Raw genomic sequence first — 14,925 nt, 5'->3', positions numbered from 1 at the left:
TTTAATCTCATATGTTTATATGGTTTATACCCTCCTTCCTTTTGTCTCCTAGTTCATATGCATCTAGAAATTTACCCATTTCTTCTAGATTTTCCACTTTATTAGAATATAACTTTTTGAAGTATTCTGAATGATCCCCCAAATTTCATTGGTATTTGTTGTGATATTCTCTTTCTCATCTCTAACTTTATAAACTTGGGTCTTCTCCCTCTTCTGGTCAGTTTGGCTAAGGGTTTGTCATTCTTGTTTATCTTTACAAAGAACCAACTTTCTGTTTCACTGATTATTTGTATTATTCTTTTAGTCTCCATTTCACTGATACTTAATATTTACTTATTATTTCTTTCCACCTACTGCTTTTGGGTTTGGTTCATGCTTGTCTTTCTAAGAGCTTGAGGTACATTATTTATTTGGAATCTCTCTTTTTTTAAATGAAGGCACTCATAGCTATAAACTTTCCTCTTAGTGCTACCTTTTCTTTTTTTTTTTGGTACTGGGGATTGCACTCAGGGCCTCATGCATGCGAGGCAAACACTAAACCACTGAGCTATGTCCCCAGCCCAGTAGTACCTTTTCTGTGTCTGAAAGATTCTGTTAAGTTGTGATTACACTTTCATTTGATTCTAGGAATTTTTTTTAAATCCATCATTTATTTCTTTAATGACCCACTAATCTTATTCAAGAGTGAATTGTTCACTCTTCATATTTGTGATATTTTCTGAAGTTTCTGTTGCTATTAATTTCTAATAAAACACAGGAAGCTATTTCAATTTTCTTGTATTTGTAAAGACTTGCTTTATATCCTACAATATAATCTACTTTGGAGAAATTTCCATGGGCTGATATAAGAATATTTATTCTGCAGTTGTTGGATGGAATAATCTGTAGGTGTCTACTAAGGTTGACAGTTGATTATTTAATTCTAAAGTTTCCTTATGAATATTTTTTTTTTGGTCTGGATGATCTTTCCAAAAGTGAGAGTGGGAAATTAAAGTCACCCACTATGATTGTGATATATTATTATATCTGTGTTCTTATTTCCAGTAGTGTTTGCTTTATGAAATTGGGTGCAATGACATTTGGTGAGCCCAATTTGAACAATCCCTGATGGAGTCTTCACTTAGTCAATATGAATTGACATTCTTTGTTTCTTCTGACTAATTTTGGCTTTAAGTCTGCTTTGTCAGATGTGAATATAGCTACTCTTGCTTGCTTTCAGGCCCCATTTGACTGAAAAATCTTTTTTTTTCTCCTTTCACTGGAAGCCTATATTTGTCTTTGCCAATGAGGTGCATTTCTTGTAGGCAAAAAATGGTCAGATCTTTTTTAATTCAATCTACCAGCCTGTGTCTTTTAATTGGAGATTTGAATCATTAACATTCAGAGTTATTATTAAAAGATATGTAGTAATTCCTGTCATTTTATTAGTTTTATAGTGCTTGATACTTCCTTACTCCTCATTTGCTTATCTAGTCGTTCAGTGAAATTTATTCTTTCATACTTTCATGGTTGCGTTTATCCTTCTCTTCTGTGTATAGGATTCCTTAAAGTTTCTTCTGCAGTGCTGGCTTAAAGGCTGTGAATTGCTTTAGTTTTTGTTTATCATGGAAGGTTTTTATTTCTCCTTCAGTTATGATGGATAACTTTTCTGGATACAGTAATCTAGGTTGGCATTATTTTCTTTAAGGGCTTGTAATACATCACTCCATGTCCTCCTTTTTGTAGTGGTACTAGAGTTTGAACTCAGGGCCTCACATTTACTACGCAGGTGCTCTACCACTTGAGCCACTCCTCTAGCCATTTTGTATTGGGTACTTTTGAGACCAGGTTTCTGCAAACTATTTGCCTGGGCTGGCTTCAAAGCACAATTCTCCTAATTTCTGCCTCCCAAGTGGCTAGGATTACAGGTTTGAGCCACTGGGGCCTGGCTTCCATGCCCTCCTTGGTTTTAAAGTTTCTGTTGAGAAATCAGCTGTCATTCTGATGAGTTTGTCTTTATAGGTGCTTGTCACTTCTCAATTATAGCTTTCAGTATCATTTCCTTGTTCTGTACGCCTAATGTTTTAATTATTATTTTTTTTTGTTCTAGTCTGTTTGGAGTCCTAAAAGCCTCCTGTACCTAGGTGATGATCTCTTTTTGAAGATTTTGGAAGTCTTCTACTATTAATTTATTGGCTACATTTTCAATGCCTTTAGCTTGTGTCTCTTCTTCTATGATCATGATTCATTCATTTGGGTCTTTTAATGTTGCCCAAAGGTCTTGAATGTTCTGTTTGTACTTCTTTGGTTTTTCTTCTCCCTATTTTCATCTACATGTTGTAATGTATCTACCTTGTCTTCACACTGATATTGTCTTCAATTTGATCCAGTTTTGTGGAGAGACTTTCAACTATGTTTTTTAAATGTATTTTTTCATATTTTCAGCTCTAGAATTTCACTTTGGTTCTTTATGAGAACTTCTATATCTTTACTGAATTCCTCTTTCATGACCTTATTATCTTCTTTATTCAATTCAGCTTTTTACTTGAGTTTCCTGGGAAATCATCCAGGCATTTATTCATGTTCTCTTTGATCATTCTTATAATCTTTTTTTAAAATTCTTTAAGATATGAAAGAATGAAATCTTAATGATAATTCACCATCATTAGTGTTTGTTACTATGGAGATGAGTGGAGTTCAGTTTTGGAGGAGCCATGTTGCCAGATAGATGGACAGGTAGATATAGAGATATAGATATATATATCTTTTCTTTCTGCATTGGGCATTGCACATCTGAGGCCAAGTCACTGGGTACAAGTTTTAATCACCTGTATATAGTCTTTCAGTTAAAATATTCTCAATATTCAGACAGTTAACTGTAGTGCTGAAGGTGAGGTGCTATTTCTCAACAGTGAACTGGGGGATGTGGCTCAGTAGCCAAGCATTTACCCACATGCTCAGGGCATCAGCCTGATCCCCAGTACTGCTCAGAGCAAACTAGCTAGAGTCTCTTATAGAAGGGTTGCTTGTCTTGCCTCTAAACTGCTGCCACTATAGACCCTTCCCTTCTTTGTGTTGGAGCTGCTGCTGGCTACAGAGAGCTTAACAGCCTACAGGTCAGGAAGGAGCTCACTTGTCTTCAAACCCCCTATTTTGAAGCATCCAAGCTTCAGGGTGATTCCCAAATGTGGGGGAGGGTAAGAGGGGAAAGCAAACAGAGAACTGAGTTGACACTGAAATGAGGGACTTAGTTGCCGGGCCTGCTGGTCTCAATGATTATAGACCCCCATCAGCAGTTCACTTCCCTGTAGGGAGGAGAAGGCAGAACAAGTCTCATGATTCTCAGCTCTGCCAGACAGCAAACACATATCAGGATTCAGTTCCCAGAGGTGGGTCTAGGTGTTTTCAAGTCCCACGCACCAATTCACGTTGTACAGAAGAGTCTGGGGAAGACACATGATTCAGAGAGTCGGGGCTTGAAGCCCTCAGATCAAAGTGGCAGCTAACACGGAGTGGAATGCTGTTCCCAGTGGTGGGCACAGGTTCCCTGCCCAGAAGTCTGCCTCTTTGCTGTGGGGAGTAGGCTGTGGAAATTGCGATTCAGAAGGCCTGAATGCCAGGCTTTCATATACACCTAGTAGCAAACACACACTGAGATGCACTTCTAGGGGACAGGTCTCAGTGCTTTCAGGCTCTACCTGAAAGTTCACCTCCCTATGTTGGTGAGAAGGCTGTGGGTATCACATGATTTGGAGGGGCTGGGCTCAGAGCTCTAACCCACCCAGCAGCCAACACATTCAGCCAGGAGATAGGCCCTGGAGGCAGAATACTGGATGCTTTGTTTCCAAAAGAAGTCTCAGGTGATGGAATTCCTCCTTACCAAGGAAAACAGGCTCTCCAACCATGTACCTTTCATTGCTGGAGCTCCTTGATCCTTGAATTTCTCTGCAGAATCACATCAGACCCTCTCCCTCTCTTTAATTACCTCTCATGGGTGTCTCCCACCCAGACACTGTGTCAGGGTGTCCCAAGACTCCCTGAGCTCTGACTATTCCTTGTTTTCAAGCCCTAGAGTATCTCAGTCTCAAACAATAGGTCCTCTCTAAAGATGGCATCTTGATATAGCTCTCAGAGATGAGGGGAAGGAAAAAATGTCTTTCTTCACCTAAGCTACCCTTCCACTTCGCCTAAGCTAGCCTTCACTGTCTCACCAAATCCCTGCACTGGGTTTAATGGAGGTGTGGGCTTATCTTGCAGCTAGAATTGCCCATCTATTGCCAGAGTCATCTGGCTTACCTTGTGAATGCATCTTCAGCTTCCCCTTCCCCTCCAGGAGACCAGGGACAGCTTGGAATTGTTTGTTGCTTTTCTTTACTTCCCCATACTTTTTTTTCTCTATGCTTTTCTGCTGTCCTGCCACCTCTTTCATGATTCCTGATATTATTCCTCTCTTTCTCTCTTCAGAACATAATTTCTCCTGGGTTACCTGACTCTTCTCATTCACAAAATCAAAACAATGGATGCTTCTAATCCACTATCTTGCCCTTAACCTCCCACCTCAGCTTTGTTATATAATACAGTTATTAAAACAATACAAAATAAGTAAAAAGAAGTACAAAATTAGAAAGGAAGGGGGAAATTATTATTAGCAGACAAAATTATTTTACACCTAGAATAACCAGCTATAAAACAGTCAACTATAAAAGTATTTTAAAAAATAAGAATATTCATTAAGGTATCTAGTTAAGAAATACAAAAAAACAAATCTAATAATTTTGTTCTATATCAACAATACCCTGTGGGAAAATGCTAGCAAAAAATTTTCCTTACAAATTAATATCAAAAACAAAATATTCAAGCTTTTCATAGTAAGAAATGTGGAAGATAATGCTACAAATATAAATGATAAAACATATTAAAAGGACCTAAGACCTTTCATTCACAATGTAAACAGGCTTGATAATTAAGATGATACAGACTTTAAATAGCAAAATAAGTCATAAGTAGCATTCCCAAAAGACCCCAAAACTGAACAAAAGGGTTGAGGCAATAGATTTTAGCTTGGATTATCAAAATTAGTATTCCACAAGGGAAAAAAAAAGCCAATGGAAATATCCAATAACCATTTATAGCTAAGGAAATGAAGAAATGCTGGATTTCTAAATAGTAAAGAATAATTAAAATATTCACTAAAGTTCTGTTCAGCATCATCTATCAGCTTCAATAATGGTTCTCTAAGTGTGGTTTGAGATGCTACCAGAGGGTCTATACAGGAAAAAAAACTCTTCCACAGTAGCACTAAAACATTATTTGCCTCTTTCATTCACATTTTCTCATGACTCTAAAGTAGTAAGTAAGCAAACTAAACTGGTCAGTAGGCCAAACCCGGCCATATATTCATATTCCCATGTTCTCCACAGCCACTCTCAGACTGCAATAACACAGCTGAGTAATTCTGATAACAACTGAGAACCACAAAGCTAAGAATATTTAATACCTGACCCTTTACAGAAAACTTTAACTACCCACTGCTCTAATAACTAAGAAAATGTGCTTGTGCATTCTTGCATTTTCTAGAAATTTCTAGAAATGAGATTTCAAGTACAAATAAATGAGTTTGAAAGAGATTAACACAGCATGTTCTTAGTATTTTCACCTGCTATAACCACATTAATTAACATTCAACAAATCTCTACTCCGTTATGTGAAGTTTCCCTTATATGTACACAAAAACACAACTAGATGTACCCATATTTGGTAAGTTTAAAAAAATTTTTTTACAGTGCTGGGATCAAATGTAGTGTTTGTTTGCTAACAAACACTCTGCCACTGAGCTACATCTCTAGGACTCCCATCTGTTGATTTTTTGGTTTTTTTTTTGGAGTCAGCTTATGCTGGCCTGGAACTCATGATCTTCCTGCCTCAGCTTCCTAAGTGCTGGGATTGCAGGCGTGTGCTACTGTGCCAAGCTTACATATTTTTTTTAATTTCTTGGTTTTAATTTAACTATAGAAATGTCAGTAGATATAAACTACATATAAAAAAGCACTTTGAAGTCTTTAAAAATTTTTTTAAAGGGTCTGGAGATCAAAAGAACATGGCAATACTTCTCTTTCAGTAACACTTGGGGCATTTTTCACCTTATTTTTAAATATACTGGAAAAACTGAAACAGTGGTGTTAGAGACACCCACTTATCTAACAAATGCATTTTGTTACATTTGCTAACATTCTCTCTAAATTTGTACCTGCACGTATGCTTGCACACAGTTTTGTTTCTTTCTTCCTAAACTAAAAAAATTGAAAATAAGTTTAAAAAATGAACATACTTCACCCTAAACACTTTAGCCAGACACTCCTAAAAATAAGGACATTCTTATGGCACCTCAGAAAATTAACAGTAATTTCAAAATGTCATTTAATATCCAATCTAACATTAAATTCCCTAGTAGTTGTTACCATGCTTTTTCCCCAGTCAAGGATCTTATCAAGGCTCACACTTTATTTTCAGTTATATCTCTTTTGACTTATTTTCCGCTGGAATAGTTCCACTTATTTTTGCTTTGGGCTTTTTTTTCTGTGTGTTTGTTATTGATGTTTGTTTTCATTTTTCATGACATTGGACTTGATATTTTTTCCATGGTCTCATTTAACTTGTTCCAGTATCCCCTGTAATTCCACAAAACTGGATAATATAGCTGGAGGCTTCATTCAGGTGCCACATCTTTGGCATGATGTTTCACAGATGAAATTAAATATTAATGCATCCCATCACAATGTACAAAGTATCAGGTACATTTATGCCCCATTAGTGCTGCTAAGCTTACTCACTTAATTAAGGTGATGACCACCAAATCTGTCCACTAAAAAAAGACATTTTGTTCAGTGTCAACTGTGGCATGATACATTGAGCCCATGTAATATCTTACTCCCACCAACCTTCGTCCCAATGGTTTCAGTATTCACTGACGATCTTGCAACTGAATCAGCTTTTTATGGACTACCATGAAATGTTTAACCCATGCTACGTACGTTGCTATTTATTGAGAAAAACAAAGTATAATGGTTAAGAGAACAAGTCTGGGACTGGTCCTGCAGCAGCTTAACCTGGCTGCATAGTAGAATCCCTGGATCTCTAGAGAGCTCTCTCAAGATAGCAATGCTAAGCCATCCCAAATCAACCACAATCAGAAATGGTATCTAAGCACGGATATTTTTAAAAAGGTTTCTGGGGTTCAAAAGTGTACTTACCAACTGTGTAACTTTTCTGTGCCTTAGGAATAGAAACTTAGTATTTCTAAAGTATATTCCATATTATTGCTAAAACAGATACTAGGTACACTGTAAGAATTAACTAGTTGAACATAGTGAGGATTAAATACAAAGTTCTTAGACAAACCTAGCACACAGAAAATGCTCACTAAACACCAATGATTAACATGTGTGCAAATATTTACAAGCACATATATGAATATATATAAAATATATACAGGTATAGTCTCTCTTCCTAAATTTGAAGAAGATACACAATGGCATTTTCTCATTTCGTGTAAGTATTAACAACTTATTTGTAGACCCAGTAGTTCACCTTACACAAATATCTTTATAGCAGAAACCACACTTCAATATTAGATGCCATCTATTCTACTTTGATTCTATCTCCTTGAAGCTAGTCAGCAAACAGTCAAATGACCTCCTAGGAACTCTAAAAAACATAGGATGCTTCATGAATCTGCATGTCATCCTTGCACAGAGGCTATGTATAATTCAAATTTTAGTATGTGCTGCTGAAGCAGGTCCTTTTTATTTCTATTTCTTTAAATAGGATCTTTATATGTATCCCAGGCTAACCTTGAACTTTGATCCTTCTGCCTTAGCCTCCTGAGTGCTGGGATTACAGGGACACACAACCATACCCATACTCTATCACAGATATATGTACCTAACAACACAACTTCAAAATATATCAAGCTACAATTGATAAAACTGTAGGATATATAAATAAACCGAAATACATAAGATTTTTCAACATCCCTCTCAGAAACTGACAGATTAAGCACATAAAATAATAAACAATTTATGAAAGGAAGAACAATTGTAATTATGTAAAAAGTTTTTGTGCATACCCAATTATATACATTTTTCTTTGAAAACATACATGAAATGTTAGAAATATGGACCATGAAACAGACAAAAAAGAGTTAATTATTAAGAATTATAATTAAACATATAGACTCCCTGTTCTCTGACCATAATATAATAGAACTAAATATAAACAAAAAAACCCACAAAAATTAGAAATTAAAGACCCTTAATAAATAACTAACATAGTTATGGAACATAAAAGAAATTAGGTATTTAGAACTGAAAAATGAAAATACTGCATATCAAAATCTGTGGCGAACACCATCAACAATAAATAAAGAAAAATAACAACCAAAAAGCTTATTCTTTGTAAAGATTAATAAGGCAGACAGAATTTTGGCAAGCAAAAGTTAGCAAGAAAAACAGAACAGATTAAATAATTAAAATATAGAATGAAAAGGGACACAAAAGTACAGACACAAAGGAGATTTTTTTAATAGAAAATTAAAGAGTATTAGGAATGTCTATATGCTAATAAATATGAATGGGTAAGTTTTCATTAAATTATGCCAAATTATTACAAGAAGAAACTCAGAACCTGAACAAACCAATTAATGTGAAAACAGCAAAGATCTCATCTCCTGAAAAACAGCAGGTGCAAAAATAATTTTACAATGCATTCTACCCAATTTTAAGGAACAGTTAATTCCCATTTTATACAAGTTATTCTAGAAAAATAGAGAACAGTCAAACTAATGAGGACAATTCATTAAGCTACTTTGATTTTAACTTTTTTGGGGGGGTTGGTGCAGTACTACGGTTTGAACTCGGGGTCTCACATTTGCTGGGCAATCACTCTATCACTTGAGCCACTCCACCAGCCCTTTTCTGTGTTGGGTATTTTTGAGATAGGGTCTTGCAAACTATTTGCCCAGGCTGGCCTCGAACAATGAACCTCCTGATCTCTGCCTCCCATGTACCTAGGATTATAGGCATGAGCCACCAGCATGTGGCTTGATTTTGATTTTAAATACTGGACAATGACAAGAAAATCTTAGATCCCTTTTAACATGATAAAAAAATTGTACTACATAGTACCTAAGTAAACTCAATAGTGTATTTAAAAAACAACACATCAGGATTATATAGAATTTATCCTAGGAATTCAAGAATGGTTCAACATCAGAGACAGAGTCAGAGGAGAGGAACCATATGATAATCTCAATCAATGAAGAATAAATACCATAAAGTTCACCAAAAGGTTAAAAACCAAAGACAAGAAAAGATTATGTGGGAGAAGATCCTGAGAACTAGGAACAAAGAAAAATTTAAAAACACATAAGCATATGATTAATATTATCACACCAAAAGTAAAGATTTTTCTTCCATGACAAACACTACGAAGTTAACAGACAAATGGCTGAAAGACAGAATAGGACAGGATAAATGCCTAAATTGAAAAAAGGTTTATTACAAAGAAAAGACATAAAATTTCTGAAAATCAACAACAATAATTCTGACAGAACAATGAGCAAATAATACAGCAAGGCAATCTGCAGAACTTAGTCTAGACTGCAAAGATTGGAGAGGTGGATAATCCTGTTTATTGGCAAGGATAGAAGATACAAGAAGCCTCAGACACAGCCAGTGGGAGTGGAGACTGGTGAAATCATTCTGGCTTGGATCAAAGCCTCAGTTAATAAAGAACTATTCCTCTGTCTCCCATTGTCTCCTGTGCATTTATTTCCTTTGGAGACTTTAAAGGGAGGAATGGCTGCTCTGACAAAGAATTGGGGTCTTAGGACTGTAGGTCCTAACCATCTATCTCTACCAATTATCTCTGCCTGCATTATCCACCCTGTGTAAAAAAATAGGGAAGCAAAAATTCCAACTATATGCTTCTATTTAACATAAGTCTAGCTAGATAAGACTTTTTTTCTTTTTAAGTCAGATTTCTAAATATTGGCACCAAAAAACTGTCCCAAAATTGTAGTTGATGGGAAACTGCTGCTTATAATTACTGAAGGAAATGCATTCTAGTCATACTAATCATCATTATATAGTAAAGAGCTGGCAAAGAAGAAATTTAGCTTGAAAAAGAAAAATGGTTGTCAGACAATCTGGAGAAGGGATTTGGGGGGTTTCAGTAACCCCAAAGTATCACAAAGGAATAAACACATGGGTCCACTTTTCTCAGCAAAAGGGGAGAATAGAAGACCTCCAGGAAACCTAGGCACTAGAAGGTCAGCCTGTCTTAGAATGGAGAAAAAGGCATCTTCCTTATTCCCAGTGGTAACTTGAGCAGGCCCTAAAAGAAGTAATTGACCAATTCAAATCTCAGAAGGAATTAAAGACTCCTAGTGGAATCTCTGATTCAGGAAACAGCTGAAGTTGACTGAGAGATAGAAATGAAAGGTCATCCACTTTATACTTCAAACCTACGCTCATCCATCAGGTACTGGTAGAGGCTTGACTCCAGACAAGGAAACTGAAAAAAGATCTCTGGCAGACCCTGCTGGGATAGAGGTCAGAAAATGTACCTCACAGCCTGATGAGATCATAATCTCCAGATTCAGAGTCCAAAACTATTCTTACAATTCCCAGGGATGAAAGATAAAAAGCTACTGTATCATTTGGCTATGATGATTTTTATCCTTTAAAGTATGCTAACCTAAACATTGGTAAAGCCATCAATGCATTTGATCGAAGGGAAATTTAACTGAGTTATTGCCAGTCTCTACATGATGAAAGATTTTTTTTCTTTTGTGTGGGTGTGGTGCTAAGAATCTATCTAACTGGTGGCCTTGTGTGGCTAGGCAAGCGCTCTGTCACTGAGCTACATCCCCAGACACAATGACAGATTTCTATGCTAATAAAGCTAGCGCTTATACAGTTCTCAAGTTCAGTCTCAACAGGCTGTGGGGTGGGGTCCAGGTTAGGGGTCATTCATTCTCATTCTCTCTCTCTCTCTCTCTCTCTCTCTTTCTCTGTCATTCATTCTCTCTCCTCTCTTTCTCTTTCTCCTTCTCTCCTCTCCTCTTCTCTCTCTCTCTCTCTGTCATTCATTCTCTCTCCTCTCTCTCTCCCCTCTCTCCTCCCCCCTCCCTCTCTGAATTTGAGAATGATGCATACCCATGCCAATGTCTGAAAAAAAAAATGTGAGTCTGAGATGCACAGAGACCTTTTCTTTTAACACAAGAATGTGCACTTGCTGCAGTCAACTGGGCTGTGTGTGCTCACTTACCAGAGAAACTGATGCTTACTGTAAAAATAGCAAAGTTTCCTGGGCAAGGAAGAAGAACCTATGCATTCACATGTAATTCATAATATTAGTTTTGGATAAAGAAACATGATATTAAAATAAAAGTAAATTTAAAAAAACCTTTGAGCATGAGCATAAATTAGGACTTATAACACATTTGCAAATACAATACAAAGCAAAGAACCTTTCTAGAAGTCTTAGGAAAAGTTTATGGTGTTCTTAAGGTTATGGTTTGTTTCAATAACAAATTTCGAAACTTTAAATGGTGCAAAAAATACTAATATCCTAACTGTAACCAGATTTTATATTATCCTGAGCAAGAAAAGCTGGTTGAAATACCCTTAAAAACTCTGTAATTTTTAAAAGAGCAAATTACAATTTTCCTAAATATCAAGAGGGCAAGAAATGAGAAACAGTCATGCGGTTTCATAAACTCTATTTAGAGGCTAGCAGGAAAGAGAAATCTGTACCAGATACTGAGAGAAGGATTAAGGCTGTTCCCTCAGTCAGGGCTACTAAGGAAGCAATATAAGTAACAGTAGGCTAGAAAGAACATAAAAAGAATTAAGGAAAAAATGCACAAAGTGGACTTGTAAAGTACTAGATGATATTCTCTTGTAAGAGAGAGAGAGGAGGGAGAATTACAACAGATTAAGAGTAGGTCTGGCACTCTTTGGCCAAAGGGCAATGTAAATTGTTTACATCCAACCCAGGTATCAATTCTGCAATCACTTCCATCCTTGCCTTGCATTTGTAACTACTACTAAGAAATCAAGGTGTCTTATCCACTCCAGTTGGTGCCCAGAGGAAAGAAGCTACTGAGCTTTTCAAGCCTAGTTGCCAAGCTACATTCTAAAGGGTCCCTTCAACTGGATTTTTCATGTGAATATCTCTCTTCATTAGCTTGTTGATGAAGAAGTTGGCTATTTAAGATCCTGTTTACTGGGGGAGAGGGAAGGGGTCGGGGTTAGGGGGGGAGAAATGGCCCAAATAATGTATGCACATATGAATAAATAAAAAAAAAAGATCCTGGTTACTTCCCCTCTTCACATAACTCATAGTACTGATGCTGTTATGATAATACTCATGCACTCAAAAAAAAAAATAAAAGAGAGTGACAATATTCAACTGTTTTTAAAGAAAGAAGAAACATCAAGAGAACAAAATTTCAAGGACTATGATCCAAATGAAGTTGGCTTAGCCCTGAACAGTGAAACCACTAGTCATCTAAGCATGATGAACTGGTGCCCTTAGGTCAGTGAACCTGGAGGGGGCAGACAGCAATGAAGCAGAAGCAGTAGCATCTTTATTCAAAATGAACACCAAAATTGGAAAGTCATTTTGAATGAGTAGTACTTGCCACCAAAAAGGACACAAGCTTTCAGAACATGCTCTCCGGCAAGGTCACTACCTTTTCTGTTTGTTTATTTACTTATTTGTTCATATATGCATACATTGTTTGGGCCATCTCTCCCCACCCCCCCCACCCTGTCCCCTCCCTCACTCCCCCTCCGCCCTCACTTCCAGGCAGAACCTGTTCTGCCCTATTTTTCTCCAATTTTGTTGAAGAGAAGACATAAGCAATAATAAGAAAGACATAGCGTTTTTGCCAGTTTGAGATAAGGATAGCTATAGAGAGATTCCTTGCATTGCTTCCATGCACATGTTGTATTACAACCTGAACTGGTTCATCTCTACCAGACCTCTTCACTACTTCCCGGTCAGGTCACTACCTCTTGAGCAATGGAGAAAACCAGGGTGATCCTTCAGTAGTCCTTCCTGAAATCACCTCTAGCTTTCTTCGGGATGTACCGAGCTGTGCTCATGAGATCCAACCACAGGGGCTGATGAATACCCTCCTTTAGTAAGTTTCTGGCATTTCTTCTAGCCTTTCATGAAGGCTGTGCCAGAAACTTCTTCTTGACAACAAAGCTCATTTTCTAGTCAGCCTGGCCTGAAACTTATTGCTTAATCTTCTCCATTTCCAAGTATACGTAAAACAATCTGTCTGGAAAAATATATTCCTTCTATATAGAACCTCTTAGAAACCTATAGGTTTCTAACGTTGAAATATTCAACTTATAAATGTGCCCTGCCTTAAGTTCCCTAGAGTGTGGCCAGGAAGGACCTTTGGACATAGCTCTTTGCCCAGGTGTGTGCAACTGCTTTTTTTCTGCCTCCAGAAGACCACCAGCTTACATGCAACCAGAGAAAGTAAGACTTTTTTTTTTAAAGGATTAACATCAAAACACTTTATACATATAATCTGCTTATAAAACCTGCAGTGATCTATGTCTACCACAAAAAAACAGAAATACTTTTCAAAGGCACAAAACTAAAGCAAAATCAGGGGGTGAAATAAAGTGTTTTTTCATTAGGACTTTAATAAGACAATTTAAATTCTGGCTTGGGATGTAGCTCAGTGGTACAGCACTTGCCTAGCATGTGTGAGGCCACAGGTAGGAAGGTAGGCAGGTAGACAAGAAGGGAGGAAAGGGGATGGAAAGAAGAAGGGAAAAAGTATAATTCTGCTCATGTCACCTACAGGGTGGTACTTGAGCACAAAATTTCAAGACTAACTATCAACACAACTCAAAGTCTATCAGAAGCATAGCAATAGCAGCCACTGCCTACACAAACCACTAGGCAGCACTTCCATCCCCCTCTCATAATCAGCAGCTGGAAACCTGTCAAAGATTCCCTTTTCTAAAAGCTGCTACAGGTGAGACATTAGGAATATACTGATCATGCCGTGTGACTTACTCTGAAACAGAGAGAGAATCCCAACCCTTAAAACTATCATGTGCTAAGACAAAATGCCAGGCAGCAGCCCAAGACTCACCTTTGTCAGGAACACAAACTGAAAGGTTTTTAACACCATCAATCAGCACATCCTGTGTGGTGTTGTGTTTATCTTCTATGTCGCTGTCATCAAACTGAGCCTCTATAATGACATCAGGACTGTCATTATAGCCTTTGAGAGACTGCTGAGGAAGGTGGTGTCCACAAAGCTCCTCCGGGAGATCAGATTCATCGGCAGCTTCTGTGTCTTTGTCATTGCTCTCCGGTTTAATTAACTGAACAAAACAGATACAGTCTTCTAAATCATGGGGTAGGGGGACCTTTTCCTTTTCTACAGAAAAAAGCTTCACATTCAGAAGGTGACATTAGACATTCATGAAAAAAAAAAAAAAGGACCTTTATTTTCCAGATGCACAGACTCCCCTTTGGGATGTAATCATGCCAGCTATGCCAGGCTGGCACTTAGCAATTCAAGAGGACCCAAATTAATGCCATATCCACTTCTCATTAATATAATCTACAATTTCATCCCTCTCTCCTGAATACCATAAAGTCCCAAGCTGCTTCATAAAAGTTGATTATGTAGAACACTGTATATAGAAATTAGTATATTAGGAAATGATAAAAGAATTTAACCAAACATGCACTATGTTCCCAAGTGAAACCACTAGACTACAAGAAGAAATGGAAAGGACAAAATTGTGAATGAGAGTTCACATAAAAAATATAAAGCCTTAATTCTCCATTTTTGGGACTGAAATCAGTACATAAAGCACATAGAATGGTGGACATCTACAT

At 37.1% G+C, this 14,925-nt stretch overlaps 1 protein-coding gene and 1 pseudogene across 11 annotated transcripts in view; both read right to left on the bottom strand.

Annotated features, from left to right (window-relative positions):
• Positions 1-14,925, bottom strand: part of Dis3l2 (DIS3 like 3'-5' exoribonuclease 2) — a 370,364-nt gene that overhangs the window by 236,508 nt on the left and 118,931 nt on the right. For all 11 annotated transcript variants that reach the window (XR_012447408.1, XR_012447409.1, XM_020172819.2 and 8 more), the window contains exon 6: positions 14,168-14,402. Coding sequence is in view for 9 of the 11 variants with exons in the window: in XM_020172819.2 (XP_020028408.2) it covers positions 14,168-14,402 (235 nt within the window). In the remaining 2 variants the exon portion in view is untranslated. The remainder of the gene's footprint in view (positions 1-14,167; positions 14,403-14,925) is intronic.
• LOC141422877 (U6 spliceosomal RNA) lies at positions 7,687-7,775 on the bottom strand (annotated as a pseudogene).

Source organism: Castor canadensis, chromosome 4 (assembly GCF_047511655.1).
Source record: "Castor canadensis chromosome 4, mCasCan1.hap1v2, whole genome shotgun sequence".
In the NCBI taxonomy this organism is placed as follows: domain Eukaryota; kingdom Metazoa; phylum Chordata; class Mammalia; order Rodentia; family Castoridae; genus Castor; species Castor canadensis.
Note: the sequence above shows the minus strand (reverse complement) of the source record. Positions and strands in the feature narration are given on the sequence as shown.